Source organism: Lithobates pipiens, unplaced genomic scaffold (assembly GCF_037356315.1).
Source record: "Lithobates pipiens isolate NorthernLeopardFrog02 unplaced genomic scaffold, aLitPip1_a1.2 Scaffold_1, whole genome shotgun sequence".
Lineage (NCBI taxonomy): Eukaryota > Metazoa > Chordata > Amphibia > Anura > Ranidae > Lithobates > Lithobates pipiens.
In genome coordinates this window covers 171,738,333-171,765,972 of record NW_027507685.1, presented here as the reverse complement: position 1 = coordinate 171,765,972, position 27,640 = coordinate 171,738,333, and the positions used below count along the sequence as shown (strand labels likewise).

The window sequence follows — 27,640 nt, the reverse complement described above, 5'->3', positions numbered from 1 at the left end:
TTGGGAGCTATGTAAACACCTTTATTGTAGAAAATCAATCAATTCAATGTATGACAACAGAAGTACAGGTACAAAAGCACTGACGCATTTCACACCATTATCGATGCTTAGTCATAGCTGTAGAACCACACATATTGGTCTCAAATATATACTTGCAAAATGTTAATCACATGATCGGTTACATTACCCTAATTGCAAACAGGTGTATTCAAATAACTCATAGCCATGGAAAAACATGGGGATGATCCATGAAGTCACAATGATAGAAATTAACCCTTGAAAAATATCAAAAGATATTAAAAAATATCAATACAAATTGACAACACGAACCATCTCAGTGTAAATCCCCAAAAGAATGTATATAGACATAGATAAAACAGTAAAAAACCTTTAAAAGCACATTATTTGAACAATGTATAAAAATGCACTAAAATTACTGTAACATATAAGCAAAAATATGTATTCAACAAAACCCTTGCATAAAAAAATTCCAAAAAAAAAAAAAGTGTATATCCTTAAAGTAATTAGTAGTGAATCAATAGATAGACACCTCGACCAATTAAAACAGACAAGATCAAAACCAGAAAATGTGTGTATATATATATATATATATATATATATAAATAATTGTACAAATAGAAAGTACCAAAAAGAAACAAACACATCAAGAATAGGGAAAGGCATCCCTTGTAGAACCAAACCCACAAATCAAGGGTATAAGACCAACCCAAAACCAGTTAGTGGGCAGGAGGGGAGAAAAAAAGGGGGGTGGGGTGAGGGAGAAAAAATGATTAGATGCCCTGTCGTTATATAATAATATAAATTGATGAATAAGCTCTTCTATATAAACTGGCCAATCTCAAATGAAATACATCTAGGCATAATAGTAGGATACATCCCATTCAAAGTTTAACCCAACCGGTTTTCTGGTATTTAGGGTGAAGATCAAGAACACCTCCCATTTGAAGAATGATCTGAATCCATCACCTCCCCTCACAGATGTCACTACCTTCTTTATCCCCTGTATGACCAGGTTTTATATATTTTTATTATGAACCAGATTCCAATGTCTGGCCACATTAGTAGAATGATTTTCTCTATGTCGTATAGGTGGTCGTGAAGACAATCCCTTAACCTGCGTGTCGCCAGTAGTGCCTCATCATTGGTGTCAGTAGGAAGAATAGTGCCCCATCATTGGTATTGATGGGAGGAATAGTTACCCATCATTGGTATCAATGGGAGAGAATAGTGCCCCATCGTTGTATCAATGGGAGGAATAGTGTTCCCTCATTGGTGTCGGTGAGAGGACTAGTCCCCCATTCTCAGTGTCTGCTGCAGTAACTATGCCCCACTGTTGCTGGCATTGAGGGGAATAATGCCCCAAGGGCCAGATAAAAGCAAACAAAGGGCTACATTCAGCCCCTGGGCCGCAGTTTCTAGACCACTGGTTTGATTTACTAATACTAACCATGCTTCTGCCCAGCAAATTTGTGTCTTGCTGCTCATTTGTTGCTGACCTCTGCCTGTTCCTGACTCTGATCCTGCCTATGACTTGGCACCTTTCTGCTTGGCTATCACTTTACCCGGCTTGGGACCTGACTCCACCTTTAACTGAACTTGGCACATCCAGAGTGTACTACCAGCTGTACTCCTACTCACCTGATATCAGTACCCTTTCCAGCTGACAGCGTTAGCAACTTGGCACTTGTGCCTTTCCTCCACCCCTGCAGACTGCCTCAACTTTTAGGGTTGCTTGGATGGGAACTGTGCAAGAGGCCACCTTCGTCCTGTCCACCTCCACATACAGGTAGGTGACAAATGGGGTGTCATGCTAACATAGTCATATTAAAGTGCCAACATGTACAACAAAGAGGGCAAATGTTATTACATGGGCTCTAACAATTACATGAAACAATAGGACTGAAATTTCTACTCCAATGAGATTACAGTCTAAAAGGGAAACAAGAAGTTAAAACAAAAGATTTGGTAGCAACACTTGTGTTGTAGAGGGAGTCATTTGTGAGATGGTTAAACTTTGGCATAGAGATGTTGGGGATCTCAGAAGATAGATTTGAAGGTTATGCTTGCAGTATTGGAAGACTGTTGGATTTCTGAAGGCTTATGGAAGTGACTGCCTGGGAATGGGAGCAACACAAGACAAGACCTGGGATTATAAGGGAAAAGAGGTGATCAGAGACTTCACAGTAACAGTATAATGTGAATGTTACTGTATGACAGCCTTTCTCAAACAGGGTTCCACTGAACCCTAGAGTTCCTCCAAAGGTTGCTAGCAGTTACTTGAGCAAGGAGCAACTTCTCCCTCTCAGATAACGACTATCATCAATGGTCTTTGTAGCTACAGTACCTGTAAAGGGGGAATGACCATAAATGTAAGGAGAATTATTTCGAATGACCAGCACACTAATGTACCACGAGCTGTAGCAATAGTAGTAATTAACAGGGGTTCCCTTAACCCAGAAAGTTATTTTAAGGGTTAAAAAGATTGAGAAAGGCTATTGTATGAAGTGGGTATCGATACAATCTTACCCAGTAATGTTTTCTATTATAATTATATTCCTATGTCTAGATGCAGATTAAACAATTTCGGTGCCACAAAATGTAAATATAGTTAGTAAGCCGCATACACATGACTGGACTTTCCGTCAGAAAAGGTCAGACAGAATCATTCCGTCGGATATTACGAATACGATGGTGTGTGGGCTTCATCTGACTTTTTTCTTCAAAAATTCAGACGGACCTAGAAATAGAACATGTATCAAATCTGTCCGACGGAATCAATTTCTATCAGGAAAACCGTTCGTCTGTATGCTAGTCTGACGGACCAAATACGACGCAAGGGCAGCTATTGGCTACTGGCTATTGAACTTCCTTTTCTAGTCCCGTCGTATGTCATGTTCAAAACTAACGGACTTTGGTCCGTTCGCGTGTGGGCAAGTCCGTTCGGTCGGAAGTCCGTCAAAACTCCGTCTGGAAGACCGTCTGACCTTTTCTGCCAAAAAGTCCAGTCGTGTGTACATGGCATTCGTTTTGTTAACATTCCTTTAAATTTCATGAACATTGACATCCATAGAAGATGGGTTAATGTATCCTACACTGATGTTTGGTCCTCAGGAAATATTATCCACCCTGTGGAATACAGCAAAATAAAATAAAAAATAAAAATATTTTGGACTTCTATAATTGGAGTGGTCCTTTAATTCTCCAATCTCGTTCCATGATTCTACAGGGACCATCCAAAAGGGTCCCCTAGAATAAAGCATTGCCTACCAACTTCCATGTACCACACAGGATACCAGGTGGTCCAACGCACCTCACCATTACCATAATGCAATAAAGGTTCTGTGGTTATCAAGATTCTATATCTTCAGTGGTCTGCGTGTCATAGACTCAAAATGAGAATGTAGAGTAGATGTTCTGACTTTCTTGGTCCGCATGCTTGTTCCTGATCAAAGAAGGAGGAATACTGAAGTTAGGGACAGCTAGAATTTTCAGAGGTTCAGCAATGGCCACCTTTGTTTTAACTGAAGGCAAGTGAAATATACAGTATGTGCTTATAATTCTTTACAGAACTTTACCAGATAAGCTTGTATGTGTTATTTGACTGGTCTAATCTTCATTTCAGACATCTTGTATGAATAATGCAAGCCTTTTCCAGTAGACCAGTTAACACCGTCAGCATAGGAGTCATGTTGTCCCATCAGGTAGAGCCCATTCAGGTTTGCACTGTGGCAGTCAGTGTACCACCACCCTCCTTTATACAGGCTGCAACATTTAGCTTTAGTGATGTCATTATCCTTGGTGGAGAATTGCATATTACCATGGCCACTGAAAGAATCACCTGAAAATAGATTTGCTTACATTAAAGATGTTTAAAAAGTAAAGTTGTGTTCATTTATAATGGGGACTGCATGCTATATTCTATGCAGCTTTGCTTTGGAAACAATAAACCAATCCTATACATCTTTACAATGAACATTGTGACCATATTTTCTGATCCTACGTTTTTGGGGTCTATTTGTTAGGAAAAGTTTAAATGCTGTCTCAGACCCTCGCTAGAATCTTTTATACTCATTCTCAACCACATGGCCATGGCCAGCTTTGGACCCAAGTCTCTCTCCACCGAGGCCTCAAGCCAGCTGATGAACCCCTAATCTACCAGTGCCTCCTTAAAGTGTTACTAAACCCACAACAGTAAAATCAGTCTGTATATGCAGTAAAGCATGCTTGTTATACTCACTGTGGAACCTAAGGGGTTAAACCTCCTCATTGTGTAAAAATGCTGTTTGATCAGGTCTCTCTGATCCTCCCCTTCTTTCACTGTCCCTGATCCATCTCCTGATAGAACAAAGCATTAGGGGACATGCTGCACATGCTCAGTTTGGTGTGTATTGCTAGAGAGTTTTCTCATTTTTTGGGAGAGTGCGTGTGATCAGCACAGGGCCAATCAGCACTGTCTAGACAGAGGGTCAGGGGTTATGCAGCCTCATAGGACAGTCAGAGCAAAATGAAAACTCCTCCTACAAGCTTTAACCAGGCACCGATATAAGTCACAAGACAGCTATATAGTGCTGGTGAGAAAATGTATTTAGCAGTTTTTATTTACGAAAACTATTTCATTTCCATTTTTTGTGTATTGTGGGAGACCAGATATAGTGAATGCAGGCACCTGGGTTTAGTAACACTTTAACTGCCTGTAGTGTCCCTAAAGCCCCGTCCCCCTAAGAGACCTCACCCCCACAGTGCTCTCCCCAATCTCCAACAGTGCCACACAGCCTTCCACAATGCCCTCTAGCCTGCTGCAGAGCATTCAGCTCCCCACAGTGGTTCCAACTACCAACAGTGTACCTCAGTGCCCCCCAGTCTTTCACAAAGAGAGACTTCCTGGGAGAGACCACAGCCCTTCCAAAAACTTCAACCCCCTACAGGGCCACCAAGTCTTCTGCCAAATACCTAACCCCCTCCAGACTCTGTAATCACTTCACTAAGCTATAATTTAGTTTGTATTTGTTATAATATAAAAGAGCTGCTCTTAATCAACGTGCCATGGTCAATTACTGGGTCCTCTCTGTCTCTGCATCCTGCTGGTCTCCTAGCTACATTGCTTTCCATTTCCAGCCCATACCTCCCATAATTGCTTTTAGTGCTCCTCAAACCCCGACAGTGCCCCCAAGCCCCCCCCCCCCAACCTCCCACAGTGCCACCCAAACTTCCACAGTGCCTCCTAGCCCTCTGTGCCCTCTAGTCTCCCACAGTGCCTATGCAAAGCATCCAGCCTCCAGGAGAGACCTCAGCCTCCTCCAAAAACCTTAACCCTTAAAGGACCACCAAGTCTTCTGCAGAGCCCCCTAACCCCTCCAAACTCTGTAATGAATTCCTTCTGCCTAAAACCTATGTAGATGTTTATAATTCTGTATGTATGTAGTGATGGAACGGCAGTGGTAATGGGAGACAGAAGTTCTCAATCAGTAGTCTGTGTATTCACCATTCTTAATGCTTAATGCTTTAGAGGACATGGGACACATTTAGACATCAGTTAGGCTGGGTGCAGTGGGTTAGCAATCTCTTACCTGCGTTGCCCTCAGCAAAGGGCCCAATTACCAATTTATACCTCTCCGCCTCTCCCAGAACTTGGAAAGTTGCATACTTGGCAAAATGCTTTATGTTGTCAAAGCTTTGTAGATCCAAACGAATTTCCCATGTGCCTGTAAAGAGATTTCTCTTTATACTATCCAGTATTTTGACAAGCACCAACCTCAGCTGGACAACAAGAAGTAAAGCCATGGACTGGACTGAGGGACTTTTTCCCCTGGGACATTGCTAAAAGAATAGACTGGGCTGGTGATCCAGAGTTGACATATATCCCCTTTCAGACACTAATAACCACAGGACCTACATTCTGTGGCACATGCTTGGCATATTACAACTGCCCACTCTCCATTGAGTTCTGTAATCATGGTGTCTGGCAGAGGGAAATCTTCTAGTACTAACACAATTTGGGGCCTAAAGAGGTGAGTTAATCAAATGCAGAGCTGCAATTTATTGCTGGTCATGAGAGAATTCAAAGGCTTTTAAGCCCCGTACACACGAGAGGACTTATGTCCGACAGACTTCCGAAGGAGTTCCGCCGGAGTTCTGCCGGAGTTCCGCCGGAGTTCTGACGGACTTTTCGGCTGAGCGGACTTGGCCACACACAATCACACTAAACTCTGACGGATTCGAACGTGATGACGTACGACTGGATTCAAATAAGGAAGTTCATAGCCAGTAGCCAATAGCTGCCCTAGCGTCGGTTTTAGTCCGTCGGAATAGCATACACACGAGCAAATTTTTCGAAGGGACCGGGTCCGGGGGAGTTCCGTCGGAAAAATTTGAAGCATGTTCCATATTCTAAAGTCCGTCAGACTTTGGTGAATCAAAAGTCCGTTGCAGCCCACACACGATCGAATAGTCTGACGGAATCAGTCCCTCGGACTTTGGATGTTGAAAAGTCCGCTCGTGTGTACGGGGCTTTAAACTTCCCTTTAGGATCACCTGCCTTTTACCATGTTCAATAATCACTGTGGTACTATGGCACATTTTCTCTAGCCCACAGAAATCCGTTCCTACCATTAAAGGAGCAGATGGTTGTGCTTGGCCCTCAGAAAAAAAGTTCACAGTCCTCCTCCTAATCATGAGATCTAAGCTGGCCATGTTGGTCACTTCCTGAACAACTGATTAAAACTTCATCAGTGGGTGGCCCTGCCAGCTCCACTCTTCAACAAGTCGATTGCTTAATTAACTTTGTAAAAGGCACCTGCTCGAAACGTTTCAGCTTAACTTTGGCTGCATTATATTGGTGGCAGCTGTCAGCAAAGGGATTTGTCTATCAGTGCTGTTTAGCAAAAATTCAGGAACCTGTTCTATTTTTTCTTTGTTCAGCCCACACATTAAATGAAAGAAATCTATCTGTTTATGGTCAGCTATACAGTCCTGTCTCCAAATCAGACCAAACCGCACAGTTTTTAACACATTTCACCAAACTTATAACTTTGGGAGTTCATATATCAGCTTTGTGGTCACCACTCCACTCTGGAGATGCTGCATACTCCTACTACCTACAGTGGTGTGAAAAAGTGTTTGCCCCCTTCCTCATTTCCTGTTCCTTTGCATGTTTGTCACACTTAAGTGTTTCGGAACATCAAACCAATTTAAACAATAGTCAAGGACAACACAAGTAAACACAAAATGCAATTTGTAAATGAAGGTGTTTATTATTAAAGGTGAAAAAAAATCCAAACCATCATGGCCCTGTGTGAAAAAGTGATTGCCCCCCTTGTTAAAACATACTATAACTGTGGTTGTCCACACCTGAGTTAAATTTCTCTAGCCACACCCAGGCCTGATTATTGCCACACCTGTTCACAATCAAGGCATCACTTAAATAGGAGCTGCTTGACACAGTAAGGTCCACCAGAAGATCCTTAAAAGCTACACATCATGCCGAGACCCAAAGAAATTCAGGAACAATTGAGAAAGAAAGTAATTGAGATCTATCAGTCTGGAAAGGGTTATAAAGCCATTTCCAAAGCTTTGGGAATCCAGCGAACCACAGTGAGAGCCATTATCCACAAATGGCGAAGACATGGAACAGTGGTGAACCTTCCCAGGAGTGGCCGGCCGCCCAAAATTACCCCAAGAGCGCAGCGACGACTCATCCAAGAGGTCACAAAAGACCCCACAACAACGTGAAAGGAACTGCAGGCCTCACTTGCCTCAGTTAAGGTCGGCGTTCATGCCTCCACCATCAGGAAAAGACTGGGCAAAAATGGCCTGCATGGCAGAGTTCCAAGGAGAAAACCACTGCTGAGCAAAAAGAACATCAAAGCTCGTCTCAATTTCTCCACAACACATCTTGATGATCCCCAAGACTTTTGGGACAACATTCTGTGGACCGATGAGACAAAAGTGGAACTCTTTGGAAGGTGTGTGTCCAAGTATATCTGGCGTAGAAGGAACACTGCATTTCATAAAAAGAACATTATACCAACAGTAAAATATGGTGGTGGTAGTGTGATGGTCTGGGGCTGTTTTGCTGCTTCAGGACCTGGAAGACTTGCCGTGATAAAAGGAACTATGAATTCTGCTGTCTACCAAGAGATCCTGAAGGAGAATGTTCGACCATCTGTTCGTGTACTCAAGCTGAAACGAACTTGGGTTCTGCAGCAGGACAATGATCCTAAACACACCAGCAAGTCCACCACCGAATGGCTGAAGAAAAACAAAATGAAGACTTTGGAGTGGCCTAGCCAAACTCCTGACCTGAATCCTATTGAGATGTTGTGGTATGACCTTAAAAAGGCCGTTCATGCTCGAAAACCCTCTAATGTAACTGAATTAGGACAATTCTGCAAAGATGAATGGGCCAAAATTCCTCCAGGACGCTGTAAAAGCCTCATTGCACGTTATCTCAAACGCTTGGTTGCAGTTGTTGCTGCTAAGGGTGGCCCAACCAGTTATTAGGTTTAGGGGGCAATCACTTTTTCACACAGGGCCATGATGGTTTGGATTTTTTTTCACCTTTAATAATAAACACCTTCATTTACAAATTGCATTTTGTGTTTACTTGTGTTGTCCTTGACTATTGTTTAAATTGGTTTGATGTTCCGAAACACTTAAGTGTGACAAACATGCAAAGGAACAGGAAATGAGGAAGGGGGCAAACACTTTTTCACACCACTGTAGGTGCATCTACAGGCAAGAGTGAATATTCTCCATCACAGCATTCATTTCATAGAGGTAACCTGTGCCACCATCCCTAAACAACTCTAGTGATGGGATTGGGAGGAGGTAAGGGTGCTCATGTGTCTTATTACCTGATGATGTCAGCATATTAAGGTTATCATTGCCAAGCCAGAACTCAGACAGTCGACTCCCGAAACCATTCTTGTAGGAATTCCAATCACGGAAAAAATCAACAGACCCGTCATAGCGTCTCTGGAAAACCTACACAAAGAAAGCTATTACAGTCCAGCAAGATGGCTGAGCCTATGTCCCTCATACTGACTTTTTTTTTTTTAAAGACAAACTGAAAAATACAATACCCCACATCAGCCTGTTAGATGAATATTTTAGTTATCTGACTACAATAATCTTATGTCTGATTTGTCACTTTGGAGGTCATTATTGCCTTTGCATTGGCCACAGATTAAAGTCTTCTCTGCTTAGAGAATTTCATTATTCTCTGAAAGGCTTCATTTATACTGTGATTGGAGAGGAGCACTCATCAGGTGGTTCTGACTCCTGCCAATATGAAAATGATGGTCTTAAGCACAGGCCTAATAGCTATGTATAAAAACTTTGCTGTGTGAATGTATCACTGCATGTGTCTTCAGGTAAGACATGGCCCAGAGAACACTAACATGAATGTGCAACAAACTATGAATATACACTAAAGTCAGAGTGTGCTCCCATTGACTTACAGTAATACTTTTAGAAGTAAACAATGACAGGGTTTTATTGAGCAGACATACCGGGTGCCACTTGTACTGGCATTCCAGGGGCGTACCTGGAGCATTTGGCACCCGGGGGGATCCTATATCTGGCACCCCCCACCTTAAAATGTAAAAACACTCCACTGTGCCCCCTGCATACCTCTGCATCCTTCAATATCTTTTTATCACTACTGTGTACCCCCCCTCTCCACAACTGCACCTCTGGGCCCCTTTAAATTACACAGCACCCTGCACCTCTGATCCTCTTTACATTACACAGCACCCTGCACCTCTGGACCCCTTTATATTACACAGGACCTTGCACCTAATGACCTCTTTACATTACACAGCACCCTGCACCTCTGGACCCCTTTACATTACACAGCACCCTGCACCTCTGGACCCCTTTACATTACACAGCACCCTGCACCTCTGGACCCCTTTACATTACACAGGACCTTGCACCTAAGGACCTCTTTACATTACACAGCACCCTGCACCTCTGCACCCCTTTACATTACACAGCCCCTCACAGCTCCGGACCCCCTGCATGTTAAACAGACCCCCTACAGTGCAGCCCCCCTCCCTACCGTACAGACCCCCCATCTACAGTGTAGACCCCCCTACAGTACAGAATCCTCCCCTACAGTGCAGAGCCTCCTACAGTACAGACCCCTCCACCCTACGGTGCAGACCCTCCTACAGTACAGAATCCTCCCCTACAGTGAAGGCCCTCCTACAGTACAGACCCCTCCCCCTTACAGCGCAGACCCCCCTACAGTACAGACTCCTCTACAGTACAGACCTCTACCCCCTACAGTGCAAACCCCCCATACAGTACAGAATCCTCCCCTACAGTAAGAACTACCCTACAGTACAGACCCCCCCCTACAGTACAGAATCCTCCCCTACAATACAGACCCCCCTACAGTGCAGAATCCTCCCCTACAGTACAGACCCCCCCTACAGTGCAGACCCCCCTATAGTACAGAATCCTCCCCTACAGTACAGTATCCTCCCCTACAGTACAGACCCCTACAGTGCATACCCCCTAAACTGCAGACCCCCCTACAGTGACGAATCCTCACCTACAGTACAGACCCCTCCCCCTACAGTGCAGACCCCCCCCCCATAGTACAGACCCCTCCTACAGTACATGACCCCTCCTACAGTGCAGGACCCCCCCTACAGTGCAGGACCCCCTACAGTGCACAGACCCCCCTACAGTAAAGAACCCCCCTACAGTGCACAGACCCCCCTAACAATACAGCCCCCCCTACAGACCCATACCTCGGAACACACACGGAGAGCCCAAGGCAGTGGCATTGCAGGGGGGAGGTGTGAGCAGCACCCAAGTGACATCTGTCGGCTCAGTGATCCGGGACCCCATGAACAATCCCCTACTCTCTGTGGTCGCGTCGCGCCGTTCTGATCAGTCTCGGCAGCGGCTGTCACTCACAGCCGAGCAGAGTGAAGCTGCCTCCCCCTCCTACTTTATGTCTACACAATGCTATGCATGCAGGAGGAGGGGGAGGCGGCTTCACTCTGCTCGGCTGTGGGTGGCTCTCTCTGTGTGGTCTGACTAACCCGTGGCCAAGGCACTGTCTCCTCTTCAGTTGCGCAGGGGGAGGGCGCTGGCCTGACCCCTCCGACCAGTGTGTGGCACCCGGTGGCGGCCCACCCCCCACTTAGTACGCCACTGCCTAATGCTCAAGCCTAGATGGGAAACCCTTAAAACCTGCTGTTTTTAGTCAATGACAGTTAATCCAAAGCAGATTGCCTGTCTCTAGTCATATAGTGTTTATTTCACAAAGTTTTTTTTTGTTACACCGGCTTGAGTTTAAATAGACCAGTTGTTCTTAACCACCAGGCTGTGGCCCACAGCCACATTGTGGCCTCCCCTCTTGTGGGTCTCCTGCTAGCTGCACACCTTCCACAGTGCCTTCTAGCTCTCACAGTGCCTCCCAACCTCCCATAGTGTCCCAGTGTGTCCCCCTTCAACCTCCTACAGTGCTTTCCAGGCTCCCAAAATGCCCTCTAGCCTGCTGCAGAGCCTTTAGACCTTCATGGTGCCAGTAACCTCCCACAGTGCTGCCCAGCTTCCCACAGTGCCCCCCCCCCCCCCCCCCGCTGGTTGCAGTATTTAGGCCTCTATATTGTGTTCAATTTCCAACAGTGTTCCAAATTGCTTCTCAACTTCCACAGATCTCCCCAGACCCTTCTAGAAACCTTATCCCATACAGGGCCACCTAGTCAGCTAGAGAGTCCCCTAACCCACTCCACAGCGCCCCCCACAATGACACCCAGCCCCATCCGGTGCCTTCTAGCATTATAATACACATTTTGCATTCCCATACTTGTACGAGTATAAACTTCTTCTCCCCTGTTAGGACATGGATGATTTTGGAAGAATTCACTGGGCTCTGGTCGCTAAATCACCAGATTAGAGCTACACATTCCCCTTAAGAACTGTATCCTACATTTTTTTTTTTCCCCACCGTAGCTGCATTGATGCTCCAGCTTTTGATCACTTACAATCCAGCCTCCTCCATCAGTGTGCATATCACACAACACTTTCATGGGCTTCTGACCATCTGGGTATATGGTGTACCAATCACTTAGCGTTGTACCCTGCTGCAGAAGTTCCTTACAGTTTTTCAGTTCTGAGAGATTAAAAACAAGACTATTTACTTAGGAATGTACTAATCATCATAACAAAATATCCTAAAAAAGAGATGGAGATTTCCAATTTGTGACTCACTGAAACTTGAAATGGAATGAGAATTCTAAAACATTACTAATTTATAGAACACAGCATACCTCTTCTAGATTGTAAGCTCTAGCGAGCAGGGCCTTCTGATTCCTCTTGTACCAAATTGTAATGTAATTGTAATGTCTGCCTTCATTTTGTTAAGTGCTGCGAAAAACTGTTGGCGCTATATAAATCCTGTATTATAATAATAATAATAATAATACCTTACAGAGCTGTACAGAGAACATTGAATAGCTCAAAGATTAAATGTTATTATTGTTGCTCTTATCAAACTACATATATAAACACCTTGCTGGAAATCAAACACAGCTCCCCAGCATACACAAGGCTAATGTGCCAACCTTTTTAACCACCATGCTACCCAAAGTTATATGTTTGGGCAGGTATTATTCCCACAGTGGTGGAAAATTGGAGGAAGAACCGTAATATGTAAAATATGTAACCATAACATGTAAAATACTGGTATTCAAGTGTCTGCCCACCAATATGTACAAATACACATTCTCTTTAGAAAGTTTAAACTTACCATACAAAGATTCAGTTAAACCTGAGTCTCCTCTCTCTCCTGTCAGAAGAAAAATACAAAATAAAGCCAGTTATTTTAATGTAAAAATTAACAGGTCATCAATGCAGACATCCCAACCTGCAAAAACTAATTTCAGGGAGGTGGCGCTCTGCACCCCCCCTCCCCTCTCCCAGGGTGAAATGTGGGCATGGCTTAAATTGTGCTACATATTGGGAGTGGCTTAAAAGGCTTTAAAGCATAATGCCTCGTACACACGATCAAACAATCCAGTGGAAAATCCCCCCGTGTGTAGGCTCCGGCTGACTTTTTTTACTCAAAAGTCCACTGTACTTTTGAAATGAACGGACTTTTCCCGCCCGGAGAAAAGTCCGCTCATTTTGAGCGCGTCTCCAGGTAGCCGGGGCCAGCGAAGGAGGCGTCGCTGGCCCCGTCACCTGGTATGGACTTAAAGGGGGCTCCTGGATTCCGATAAGACCCCTGCCCGCAGACCCCGACAACCAATGGCCAGGGTTGTCGGGAAGAGGCCCTTGTCCTCATCAACATGGGGACAAGGTGCTTTGGGGTGGGGGGGGCGCGGCCCCCCCTTCCCCAAGGCACCCCCCCATGTTGAGGGCACGCAGCCTGGTACGGCTCACTGCTCGCTCGTCCCCACCCCCTTTCCTGGCTGGCCGGGTAGCGTGCTCAGATAAGGGTCTGATGTGGACCTAGGGGGGGACCCCCACGCCGATTTTTCGGCGTAGGGGTTCCCCTTTAAGTCCATACCAGGTGACGGGGCCAGCGACACCTCCTTCGCTGGCCCCGGCTACCTGGAGACGCGCTCAAAATGAGCAGACTTTCCTCCGCGTGTGTGGGTGAGTCCGTTCATTTCAAAAGCACGGCGGATAGTCCGGCGGACTTAGTACGCCGCATTAGTCCGCTGAAAAAGTGCCGTGTGTGGACAAGTAGCTCGTTCGGAAAGTCCGGCGGACAGTCCAGCGGGAAGTCCGCCAGACTAAATCCGCCGGATAGTCGGCTACGTGTGTACACGGCATAAGATGAATTACAGTATCTCACAAAAGTGAGTACACCCCTTCACATTTTTGAAAATATTTTATTCTACCTTTTCATGTGACAACACTGAAGAAATGACACTTTGCTACAATGTAAAGTAATGAGTTTACAGCTTGTATAACAGTGTAAATTTGCTGTCCCCTCAAAATAACTCAACACACATCTATTAACCGCTTCAGCCCTGGAAGATTTTTCCCCCTTCCTGACCAGAGCACTTTTTGCGATTCGGCACTGCGACACTTTAATTGACAATTACGCGGTCGTGCGACGTGGCTCCCAAACAAAAATTACGTCCTTTTTTTCCTCACATATAAAGATTTCTTTTGGTGGTATTTGATCTCCTCTGCTTTTTTTTTATAAACAAAAAAAGAACGACAATTTAGAAAAAAACACATTTTTTATTTTTTACATTTTGCTATAATAAATATCCCCCAAAAATACATAACATTTTTTTTTTTCCTCAGTTTAGGCGTATACGTATTTTTCTACTTAATTTTGGTAAAAAAAAATCGCAATAAGCATTTATTGATTGGTTTGCACAAAAGTTATAGTGTTTACAAAATAGGGGATAGTTTTATGGCATTTTTATTTATAATTTTTTTTTACTAGTAATGGCGGCGATCAGTGATTTTTATCATGACTGCGACATTATATATATATATATATATATATATATATATATATATATATATATATATATATATATATATATACATATCCCACATTGCTACCCCTTTATACTCAACAATACTCTATTCTGTATACTGTAGGCTGTGTTGTAAGTTTTTATTCCACATCCACTATTTGTCACATCCACTACTATTCTGTATACTGTATTATAGTCACCATACCCATCCACTCACGCACATATATATATATATATATATATATACACCACATCACCCCACTCTGTGCTATATGTTATATACACCACCCCACTCTGTATTGTAAATGATATACACCACACCACCAAACTGTACTATATATTATATATACCACACTCACTCTGTAAAAATAAATATATATATATATATATATATATATATATATATATATATATATATATATACACACACCAGTATATAAATATATACAACATCACCCCACTCTTTACTCTATATATATATATATATATATATATATATATATATATATATATATATATATATATATATACACACACACCACATCACCCCACTCTGTGCTGTATGTATATATGCCACACCCACCTCACTCAGTGATAGAGCTATAGTGGGGCAAAAAAGTATTTAGTCAGCCACCGATTGTGCAAGTTCTCCCACTTAAAAAGATGAGAGAGGCCTGTAATTGTCATCATAGGTATAACTCAACTATGAGAGACAAAATGTGGAAACAAATCCAGACAATCACATTGTCAGATTTTTGAAAGAATTTATTTGCAAATTATGGTGGAAAATAAGTATTTGGTCACGTACAAACAAGCAAGATTTCTGGCTCTCACAGACCTGTATCTTCTTCTTTAAGAGGCTCCTCTGTCCTCCACTCATTACTTGTATTAATGGCACCTGTTTGAACTTGTTATTAGTATAAAAGACACCTGTCCACAACCTCAAGCAGTCACACTCAAAACTTCACTATGGTGAAGACCAAAGAGCTGTCGAAGGACACCAGAAACAAAATTGTAAACCTGCACCAGGCTGGGAAGACTGAATCTGCAATAGGCAAGCAGCTTGGTGTAAAGAAATCAACTGTGGAAGCAATAATTAGAAAATGGAAGTCATACAAGACCACTGATAATCTCCCTCGATCTGGGGCTCCACACAAGATCTCACTCCGTGGAGTCAAAATGATCACAAGAACGGTGAGCAAAAATCCCAAAACCACACGGGGGGGCCTAGTGAATGACCTGCAGAGAGCTGGGACCGATGTAACAAAGGCTACCATCAGTAACACACTACGCAGCCAGGGACTCAGATCCTGCAGTGCCAGACGTGTCCCCCTGCTTAAGCCAGTACATGTCCGGGCCCGTCTGAGGTTTGCTAGAGAGCATTTGGATGATCCAGAAGAGGATTGGAAGAATGTCATATGGTCAGATGAAACCAAAGTAGAACTGTTTGGTAAAAACACAATGTCAGGGCTGGCTTAGCCCTCCCTTCTCTGGGCTGGCTGCACAGCTATTAGCTAATTGCCAGCTCTCATCTCTCTCCACAGTTACCAGCTGTTCCTGATCATGCTAGCCTGACCTGCCTACTTAAAGCTGTCCAGCTCACTTCACCTCTGCCTTCGCCTTGGTCACATCACAAGAAACCATCTCCTGCGGTTCTGTTCAAAGACTGGATTACTGACATCCCTTCAGGCTCCTTATCCTGCTTGCTGTTGCTCTACTTGGATCCCTGACTTCTGGCCTGGCTGATTACCCGATCTGGTTATTGAACTCTGGACTGGCTGACTACTCAATTTACCTTTTTATTTTTATTTAATAAACAAGTGTGATTTAATTGTACTTCTGTCTCGTCTGATTCATCATTTCTGACAGTAGGCGAAGGCCATGAATTCAGAAGATACAGTCAATCCACTTGTTGGTAATATTTTTTCCAGATTGGATGAGCAAGATCACCTGGAATCCCCCACTGTGGCTCCTCCGGTACAACCTGAGTCGCAGGCCATCCCTGCTGCTGCGCCAGTCTCTGTGCAGGCACCCGCCTCGATTACAACCTCTATAAGAGGTATGTCTGGTTCCGCTCTGCTTCCCCAGCGATTTGGGGGAAATCTAGTTCAATGCAGAGGGTTTCTCAATCAGGTTGAGATATACTTCGAGATGCTGCCCCAGGCGTTTCCCACAGACAGAAGCAAAGTAGGTTTCGTGATATCTTTGCTTTCTGAGAGAGCCTTGGCCTGGGCTAACCCTTTATGGGAGACGCAAAAACCTGTTGTCTTGAGTTACCCTGAGTTTGTGGCCTCCTTTAAATGGGTATTTGACGTTCCCGCACGCTCCGCTTCTGCTGCCAAGTGCCTCATGTCCATCAAACAGAGTACGAGAACTGTTGCCAGCTACGCCATTGAATTCCGTACTCTGGCAGCAGAGAACAATGAGGCCCTTGTGGCTGCTTTTTCTCATGGTCTCTCGGATTCCATCGAGGATGAGATAGCAGCCCGAGATATACCCACTGAGCTGGAGAGCTTGATCTCGTTTGCCATCCTCATGGACTCCAGACTCAGAGAAAGACTTTCTCTTAAGGAGCGCTTGCGGAAACCTTCTGTACGTTTGCCTCCGAGCTTTGTAGTCCCACCCATGCCTCCCTCACCTCCCTTGCCTCCTGGTACCGAGTCGATCAGTGAAGAGGAACCCATGCACCTGGGCTTCACGTGTCTCTCTGCGGATGAGAGAGCCTTTAGGAGGAGGGAGAAATTGTGCCTTTATTGTGGCCAGGCAGGTCACTTTTTGAAATCTTGTCCTACCCGTCCAGGGAACGCCCGAACCTTGAGGTCCTGTCATGGACAGACCTTAGGTGGTGTTGCTTCGTCCCCAGTTATCCAGAAGGATAAGCCCCTGGTTTCAGTCACCCTTTCTTGGGCTAAGTCGTCCATCGAGATACAGGCTCTAATCGACTCTGGGGCTGCAGGCCTGTTCATTGATGCTGCATTTGTTTCGCAGCACTCGATTCCGCTGCAGCTGCGTTACACTCCACTTGCCATTGAGACTCTTGATGGGAGACCTTTACAGCCTGCCCATGTGACTCATGAGATGGTTCCATTGTCCATGGCCGTAGGGGCTCTTCACCATGAGATAATCCAATTCCAAGTTATTTCCTCACCCAGGTTTCTGCTGGTTATTGGTTATCCTTGGTTACAAAGGGACAACCCCTCTTTTGATTGGCTCCGTGCTGAGGTTCTCTCCTGGTCACCACAATGCAGTGACACATGCTTCCTGAAGGTATCCAAGGTCCTGTGCACCGCTTCACTCCCCTCCCTGCCGGAGGAGTACTGTGATTTTGGCGATGTCTTTGTTAAAGGTCAAGCTGGTAGTTTGCCTCCACACTGGTCTTATGATTGCGCAATTGACCTTCAACCTGGTGCCATACCTCCTCGTGGCCGGGTTAACCCTTTGTCGGTCTTGGAGGATAAGGCCATGGAGGAGTATGTTGCTGACGCACTTTCTCGAGGTTTCATCCGCAAATCCTTGTCTCCCGCTGGTGCTGGTTTCTTCTTTGTGAAAAATAAGAGCGGTGAACTGAGACCTTGTATAGATTATAGGGGTCTCAATCGTGTCACAATTAAGAATGCCTACCCAATTCCATTGATTACAGAGTTATTTGACCCCCTCAAGGGAGCAATGGTTTTCACGAAGCTTGACTTGAGAGGGGCATACAATGACGTGCGCATTAAGGAGGGCGACGAGTGGAAAACTGTGTTTAATACCAGAACAGGCCATTATGAATACCTGGTAATGCCTTTTGGTCTTTGTAACGCCCCGGCATCTTTTCCAGAAATGTATTAACGATGTCCTCCAAGATTTGTTGCAATTGTGTGTGGTGGTTTATCTCGATGATATCCTCATATTTTTCAAGTCCCTGGAGAGCCACCACACATATGTCTGTCGGGTGCTTCAGAAACTAAGAGAGAACAATCTCTATTGTAAACTGGAGAAGTGCGAGTTCCATCGTGAACAGGTAACATTCCTGGGTCATTTCCACTGCTGGTTTTTCGACGGACCCAGAGAAACTTTTGGCAGTCCTACAGTGGCCTCGACCCGTGAGTCTCCAGAATCCATTAAGGCCTTTGAGACTCTCAAGGCTTCTTTTGTTTCTGCTCCTGTGTTGGCACATCCTGATCCTACGTTGCCTTTTATCCTAGAAGTTGATGCTTCTGAGACTGGAGTTGGCGCCCTTCTGTCTCAACATCCTAACTCTGAGAGTGCTATGCATCCGTGTGGCTACTTTTCCAAGAAATTGTCACCTGCTGAGTGCAATTATGAGATTGGTGACAGAGAGCTGTTGGCAATCATTTTAGCCCTGAAAGAATGGAGACATATCCTTGAAGGTACCACTGTGCCTGTTCTTATTCTTACTGACCATAAGAATCTTACATTCTTGTCTGTGAGGCCAAGCGACTCTCTCCCAGAAGCGCGCGATGCGCTATTTTCTTGTCGAGCTTTAATTACATTGTGTTATTCTTACCCGGTACTAAGAATGTAAGGGCTGATGCCTTGTCACGACAATTTTCCTCCACTTCCAAGTCGGAGTCGGTTCCAGTTCCTATGATTCCTCCTGATCGTATCTTGGCTACGGTTCGCACCAGTCTTACTTCTCCTTTGGGTGACAAAATTCTTGCTGCTCAGGTCCATGCTCCTCCTGAGAAACCTTGTGACTGCTGCTTTGTCCCAGAGAGTCTCCGTACTGCTGTGCTTCAGACTTACCATTCTCCCAAGGCAGCTGGCCATCCTGGGAAGAATCAACTCTTTTGGGCCATTTCCCAATAATTCTGGTGGTCTAGTCTACAGGCTGATGTTATTGCCTTCGTAGCTGCCTGTCCCGTGCGTGCTCAGAGTAAGACTCCACGACACCTTCCAGTGGGCCTCCTACAACCCATACCCAGTGGAGAGAGGCCCTGGACTCACCTGTCAATGGATTTCATTGTGGAGTTGCCAAACTCCCAAGGCAACACTGTTATCCTTATGGTGGTTGACCGGTTCTCAAAGATGTGTCATTGTATTCCACTTAAGAAGTTGCCTACCTCTAAGGAACTGGCTTCCATTTTTGCTTGGGAGATCTTTCCGTTACATGGGCTACCCAAGGTGATTGTCTCGGACAGGGGCAGTCAGTTTGTCTCCCAGTTCTGGCGAGCCTTTTGTGCACAGTTGGAAATCCAGCTTGCATTCTCTTCTGTGTATCACCCGCAGTCTAATGGGGCTGCAGAGTGAGCTAATCAGTCCTTGGAAAAATTCCTACATTGCTATATTTCTGACCACCATAACAACTGGTCAGACCTATTACCATGCGCAGAGTTTGCTCACAACAGTGCCTTGAATTCTGCCTCCGGATTGTCTCCATTTATGGCGAATTATGGTTTCCAACCTTCCATGTTGCCTGACTCGTTTGTTCCGCAGAGTATTCCTGCGTTAGAGGAGCATCTTCGTGGTCTTCGTTCCACTTGGGTACAAGTCCAGGAGGCTTTGCGTCATGCTAATGATAGGTACAGACTCCATGCTGACCTCAGACGCCTGCCTGCGCCTTCCTACCAGGTTGGGGACAGGGTCTGGCTGTCATCTCGCAACCTCCGGCTTCGTGTTCCCTCACTGAAGTTTGCACCTCGGTTTATTGGGCCTTTCCGTATCCTTCGCAGGATTAACCCAGTAGCTTACGCATTGGACCTTCCTCCTAGTATGCGCATCTCAAATGTGTTTCATGTCTCCTTATTGAAACTGTTGGTCTGTAACCTATTTACCACCTCGGTGACACGCCCTCACCCTATTCAGGTTGAGAACCATGAGGAGTATGAGGTACAATCCATTGTTGACTCCCGTAGGTTCCGTGGGCGCATACAGTACCTGGTGCATTGGAAGGAGTACGGTATGGAGGAACTCTCCTGGGTTTCATCCTCAGATGTACATTCCCCTGTTCTCCTCCGCGAGTTCCATTGACGGTTTCCCCTCAAGCCCGGTGGCCCTCCGAGGGAGAGGGGTCATTGACAGGGTACTGTCAGGGCTGGCTTAGCCCTTCCTTCTCTGGGCTGGCTGCTCAGCTGTTGGCTAATTGCCAGCTCTCATCTCTCTCCACAGTTACCAGCTGTTCCTGATCATGCTCGTCTGACCTGCCATTTTAAAGCTGTCCAGCTCACTTCACCTCTGCCTTTGCCCTGGTTACATCACAAGAAACCATCTCCTGCGGTGCTGTTCAAAGACTGGATTACTGACATCCCTTCTGGCTCCTTATGCTGCTCTGCTTGGATCCCTGACTTCTGGCCTGGCTGATTACCCGATCTGGTTATTGAACTCTGGACTGGCTGACTACTCGATCCGGTTACTGGACTCTGGCTATGCTTTGACTACTCTTTCTCTATTTACCTTTTTATTTAATAAACAATTTGATTTAATTGTACTTCTGTCTCGGTCTGATTCATGGTTTCTGACACACAACTCGTCGTGTTTGGAGGAGAGAGAATGCAGAGTTGCAACCAAAGAACACCATACCTACTGTGAAGCATGGGGGTGGCAACATCATGCTTTGGGGCTGTTTCTCTGCAAAGGGATCAGGACGACTGATCCGTGTACATGAAAGAATGAATGGGGCCATGTATGGTGAGATTTTGAATGCAAACCTTCTCCCATCAGCAAGGGCATTGAAGATGAAACGTGGCTTGGTCTTTCAGCATGACAATGATCCCAAACACACCGCCCGGGCAATGAAGGAGTGGCTTCGTAAGACACATTTCAAGGTCCTGGAGTGGCGTAGCCAGTCTCCAGATATCAATCCCACAGAAAACCTTTGGAGGGAATTGAAAGTCTGTGTTGCCCAGGGACCAGCCCCAAAACATCACTGCTCTAGAGGAGATCTGCATGGAGGAATGGGCCAACATACCAGCAACAGTGTGTGACAACCTTGTGAAGACTTACAGAAATTGTCTGACCTCTGTCATTGCCAACAAAGGATATATAACAAAGTATTGAGATTAACTTTTGATATTGACAAAATACTTATTTTCCACCATAATTTTCAAATAAATTCTTTCCAAATCAGACAATGTGATTGTCTGGATTTGTTTCCACATTTTGTCTCTCATAGTTGAGGTATACCTATGATTTTTGCCCCACTGTATAATAAATACATGCAACCAACCCACTCTGTACTATATATATTATATACACCACACCCACTCACTCTGTACTATATATTATATACACCACACCCCCCTGCTCTGCACACTGAGGGCTGGACATTTTATAGTACACTTCATGCTGTACACTGCTGTATATTTCATAAGCACTCAGTAGGTGCTCTGTGTGTAAAACTCCCTCCATTAATACATATGCTGTTTTTCTACTCTATAGGGCACTTCACTTTGAATTAAGTGTTGTACACTTTACCAGTGAATTGCCATATTAATACAAAAAAATTATTTGCACCACTAACCATTTTAAAGGACTTCTTCATCCCCATTTCATGGATGAACTATTTTCTTATTACTGGGTTTAGTAACGCTTTATGTTTTCTCTGTATTTTGACCAAATGTTTTTATGTTTTTCATAAAACCATTGAGAAAGATGATAGCTGGCTAATGGCCATGAGTTACTACTCATTGGACATTGTGGAGTCTATTTATCCATGTTTTCAGCCAAGATTTACATATTTTTCAAACTGAATTGAAAAATGTGTGAATCTTGGGTAAACGTTGTTGTAATCTTGGGTAAAAACACCAATAAATTGTTTTATTAACATTCACATTTTGAAAATTCCAGGCAAGTTCAGACCAGACGATAGAAATTGGGAAATATTGGAAACAGCTGAAACTATCTCTGTGGCACAGTGAGCAGAAGTCAGGCTACAGGCAGAGGATATAGAAAGATTTATGACTTTTACAAACCTTTTTGACCTGGAGGACCAGATTTTCCTGCCGTCCCCTGACTTCCCTTTTCTCCTAAACAACAAAACACATAGAATGTTAATCAAAATGGTAGTCATAAATCTTGATAAAACTAGTGAATGCTTTTAGAATGCACACACATCACAATACACCATTGGTATAGTGCCGTGTATTTTATATTCCACCTGGAACAAGTCTTTACACTCCTGGTGGCCAACCTGATGCCTTTTGGCACTTTTTTTTGCAGCCCTAGGGGCCCCTAAATACCATAATATGTGTTTTTCTATTGCCCTGTAATAGCAGTGATCTCTAGCAGTCTCATGTAATGTGTCTCCAGCTCATGACTCTCAAGACTCTCCCCCCTGATTGGCTGAGACACAGCAGTGGCACCATTGGCTCCCGTTGCTGAAAATCAAAGTCAGTTAGCCCATTAGAGAGGGGGTGGGCCTAAACCACGGCTCTGTGTCTGAATGTACACACAGAGCTGCAGCTCAGCATGGTTGCCCCCATAGCAATAGTGGGGGCACTTGTCAGGAGGGAGGGGCGAGGAGCACCGAAGATGGACCAGAGAAGAGGAGGATCCAGGCTGCTCTGGGTAAAACCATTACACAGAGGAGGTAAGTATAACATGTTTGTTATTTAAAAAAAACAAGACTTTAGTATTGTATCACTTAATCAAGCTTACATGTAGAGCCCCCACAAGGTGCATGGCAGGACAAGGTTTAGTGTGTTCCTCCTAAATGTAAGTTACTGAGAAGGTGTACATTGACATGGGAACCTGAGAGAAGAGGCATTGATGAAAATGGTACAAAGCAAAGGTACCCTATGTGTGAAAACATGACCCAGTACAACGTGCCTAGCATACCCCAGAAGAACCCACACCGGAGTAGGCCTCACATGTGACACTTGCTTGGTTCTCAATGAGGAGGGAAACACGGAGGACATGACCAGCAACTACCCCCCCCCCCCTTCCTACATATGGATTATAAATACTTTCAAATGAAGGTTGAGGCACTTTGCCTATATCTACTCCACTGGCAGTAGCTAGATAGGGCTTAAGCATTGTAGAAGGGTCACAGAGTTATTTATACTCTTTTACCGTTGTTCCATTTACCTCTGTTATTGCTGTTGTTACTGGTAGAGTCATTCCTCTCTCATTCACATAGTGTGTTTTGATAGGGCCAATCACAGGTGACTAATGAGAAACAATGCAATCTCTATTCACCTCCTTGTGTTTCTATATATTTTGGTGGTCAGAAATGTGTTGACTATGCTGTTGTCAATCCTATTTAACCAACTGCTTTCACACAAGGCTTATTGCTAATTAATAAAGATCATTGATCGCTATTGGTGTATTGTCCTTTACAGGGAAGGTCATCCCTGGAAATGGTATGAGAAGTGATCATATCTAGCAGCCATGTAGAGGTATTGTTACATTATGTTTAAGGATTTAATAACCTTTATTGAAAATTTCTAACTTGAGTCAAATTGGTAGGCTTAGTTCTGCTTTAATAGTATTGGTTTGCCTTGTATATGCTTATACTGTATATGTAGTATGCCTTAGATCAACCTTTTTTAAACAGGGTTCTGTGGAAACCAAAGGTATCTCCAGAAGTTGATAAGGGTTCCTTGTGCAGTGAGCAGTAGTGGGTTGATCACTTGCCTGATGATGCCTGAATAGCTGTGCCATCAACATCATGTGACAGAGCCATTGGCATTGGACTAGTGGAAATTCTCCTCTTATACCTTAGACACCACTGACACCAGTGATCATGTTAGCTGTCTGCAAAGTTAGCCATCTTCCCACTGTCCACCAATACATGGGGTCACTACACTAACTATAACTGTAACAGGCATTCTTTCTACTGACCACCTGTGTACACGTGGCCTTCTCTTATTGACCACCAACATGGTTTGGCTAATGCACAGTCACTTGCAGATATCATACTTTTTAGCAGGGGTTTCCTGAGACCTGAACATTATTACATGGTAAAAAGGTTGAGAAAAGCTGCCTTGGATAAACCTTTTTCCTTAGATGAATTTTACTTGCCTTTTATACCAACAGATCCAGCTTCTCCTTTTTGCCCGGGGGATCCAGGAAAACCAGGACATCCTCTGAGAATGGTCAGTTTATCTGAGTCACCAAGTCCTATGACCTTTACATCTGCAAGTAGGGGGACAAGAAAGAATATTGAGAAGGCGTCTTCTTTTAGCAATAAAGTGAAAATCCAACATTCAGAGGGGGAAGAAAGGCAAGGAGGACAAGTACCAGTGACCCCATCAAATAGGTTATTCTTAGATCCTCCCAGAGGCCTCAGGGCATATGGCTTCTCAGAGATTTTCTTTATCTGAGTAGCAAAGTAGCTAAGAGCACCCTGGCAGCTTTTGGAGTGGGTCTAATGGAATAACTGATTGTCAAGTGTCCACAACAAGCTGATCCTGTCATTGACCTTCTTGACCTGTAGAATTTATTGGGCCATTTGTTTGGGAGGTTTTGTCTCCCCGGTGTACAGGCCTTTGCATTCCTCACCACCCTATACAGTACTGCATATACCATGTTACTTTGCTTATGTTTGGGTGTTGAGTCTGGATTGTTTAAGCTTCTGTCAGTGCATTTCTGGGCTTGAAGGACATAGGGATTCAATGGTTGTTAAAGATCCTTCTTTAACAACCATAAAGCATAAATTCGCTAAGTGGGAACAGGCATGTGTGAGTGAAGAATCCTGTTAAGTAGGCCTGCGTGATGTGCTCCTGGGAGAGAACCAGGGAACAGGTTCCCATTTGTATTCCAGGTGTGAAGAAGAGATATGTTCAAAAGAAGGGCCTGTTGGTGGCAGGAGGCCTGGCTAATAAGTAGGGTTAGTGCAGAGTCAGTTTTACTTTTGTATAGTGCTGAATATGGAGCTTTTCTAGCCTATTGGTTGAACTAGATGGACTTGATATACTTGGCCTATGTAACTGCTGTCCCAAGATCTGTGTGGTCTATCTGGTGCTGCACATCCTTTGCCCAGATTCTTGTAAGCTGAACTCATGCATGTGAACATTGGCCATTGGTCAATTGAAGGTGCTAGATTTAGCGGGAGGGTGATATGGGTGGGAAGGAGATGCTATGACTTGGGGGGGGGGGGGGGGCAAATGGGACGGAGGTGTTATGAACAGGGGAAAAGTAAGGGGGATCAGATGGATGGGAGAAAGGTGCTTTAACATGAGTGGTTAGGGGGATGGAGGCTCATTAGGTAGAAGGAAAGTGCTATGACCTGGGCAGGGAAGTGTGTAAGGTTATAAGGGGGCCCTGGGACTTGGCAGGGGCAAAGGTTAGGTAGGAGAGAGGTGCTGCGATTGGACAGGGGAGGCATGAGGTAGGAAGGAGGCCTCGTCACTGGGGTGGGGCTTAAGGGCAGCCAAAAACCTCCAGGTTACCAGTACTTTCAGAAATGGGTCGGCAATAGCAAACCTTTTTCTCTCCTTACAGGTTTCTTTTAAAGTCAGTCTCCAGTCAACACTTTTTGTTTTTTAATTTGGATACAGTGGGAAGGGTTAGAAGCTTAGTAATGCTATTTGGGTTCTATGTATAACATTTCACTGTGCAGGGGTCTTAACCATTCACACAGGCACCATAAATGTTTGTCATATTGTTTATAATATAACTATCGCCTACAATCCTCAGCCATAATGCTGTATTTTTCCTGAAATATCTCAATCAAAAACCAAAGAAAATACAGCAATATAGTTAATGGATGGAGCTAATGATCATGGGAGTTAATTACAATCATTGCGGAAAACATTTGTGGTGCCCATCCTACTGGTTAAGACCTCTGTACAGTAAATGTTTGCTCGATACAGAGACCCCTTGGTGTCAGAAAGTGGTGTAACGTCTCTTTCTTTTGATTTCAGTAATTTGACAACTTGCCAATTGTCTATGTACTTTCCTCTATGTATTTCTCTGACCTAATGGGGTTGATTTACTAAAGGCAAATAGACTATGCACTCTGCAAGTGCAGTTGCTGCAGAGCTTGGTAAAAGAGCTAAAGCTTCACTTTACAAAGAATACCCAATCACATGCAATAAAAATATAAAAATAACAGCATTTTTGCTTGCACATAATTGGATAATGGAAGTCAACAGAGGTTTGTCTCATTTACTAAGCTGTGGAGCAACTGCACTTGCAAAGTGCACACTCTATTTTCATTTAGTAAATCAACCGCAATATGTAGAACATAAATGCATGTCTTTGTCAGCATTGGATGTTTTGCTTTACGTCAATTTCAATACTAATTAAAAAAATAATAATTTGGGGTATAAAACTGTAACATGTAGTGTGAGAACCCTTCATAATAGGCAACAGCTAGTGTGCAAACTCAGGAACTCGCAGAATATCTATTCTGAAGAGTCCCCAAGCAGGAGCATTTCTAGGTCATTTTTAATAGTCGAGGGGCACCAGATGGGCTATAGAGTAAAATGTCAAGGGGCAGGTAGGCTAGCATGATGACCGGATCAAATCTAAGACTAATACAATCTTTTTTAAAGAAGAAAAATTAATTGATCTAAAAACTGTAGTGTTATAGTATGATGACAAAACAATTTAAGCAGTAGTAATGTTTGGGGAAAAAAATAAGAATTTCATCCAGCAAGGCAAAAATTATCAAGTGGTCTAACTCTGCAACCTCTAAAAAAATAGAATTGCTTTTAAAGGCATAACATATTTACATTTGGTGTAAAAAGACAATTCTAGTTAGCATCAAAAATTGGTGTACTGAAAATTCTAACGTAGATACTCTCATGCTAACAACCAAGCCAATCCAAGTCAACCATGAACGTACCCCACGCTACACTATCTTGCTTCCCCTGCAGGTCACCAATGGCAGTCTATGTATCACCCTCACCAGTTCAAGCAATACTAGACAGCTTGTAGCTAGTAATAAGAAGAGGCAATATAAAGATGAGGACATCAGCCTGGCATTGTGTAGAGGACTTACCTGGACAGGTATCATCAGCGCTACAGACAAAGACCGCTGTCCAGAGTGCCATGAGCCACGGTGTCCACATGATTACTTGTATGATTCCTTCTTCTTCCCTGGACTCCACTGCTCTGTGAACAAACTCAGAAATGTCTCGAAACCTAATTCTATCGTAGCACCACCTTTCTACGCTCCTCCCTTTCCTACAACACAGTGGGACTTTTTCATGAGAAAAGATACAGCATTGGAGCAGCTGCCCAAAGTGAAAAATCTGGTTTCTATT

General features: G+C 44.2%; 1 protein-coding gene across 2 annotated transcripts; it reads right to left on the bottom strand.

Annotated features, from left to right (window-relative positions):
• Positions 1-27,615, bottom strand: LOC143978835 (ficolin-1-like). Of its 2 annotated transcripts, XM_077478887.1 has the most exons (9): positions 27,376-27,612; positions 24,450-24,563; positions 22,400-22,453; positions 12,791-12,829; positions 12,027-12,154; positions 8,874-9,003; positions 5,589-5,723; positions 3,597-3,859; positions 1-3,463 (listed from the first exon to the last, which is right to left on the bottom strand). In XM_077478887.1, the coding sequence occupies exons 1-8, from the start codon at positions 27,443-27,445 to the stop codon at positions 3,615-3,617; spliced, it is 915 nt and encodes a 304-aa protein (XP_077335013.1). In that variant the 5' UTR covers positions 27,446-27,612; the 3' UTR covers positions 1-3,463; positions 3,597-3,614. The 2 variants fall into 2 exon arrangements, with proteins under 2 accessions (XP_077335013.1, XP_077335012.1); XM_077478886.1 differs by having other exon boundaries at positions 1-3,859; positions 27,376-27,615.
• Between the last annotated feature and the right edge of the window lie 25 nt (positions 27,616-27,640).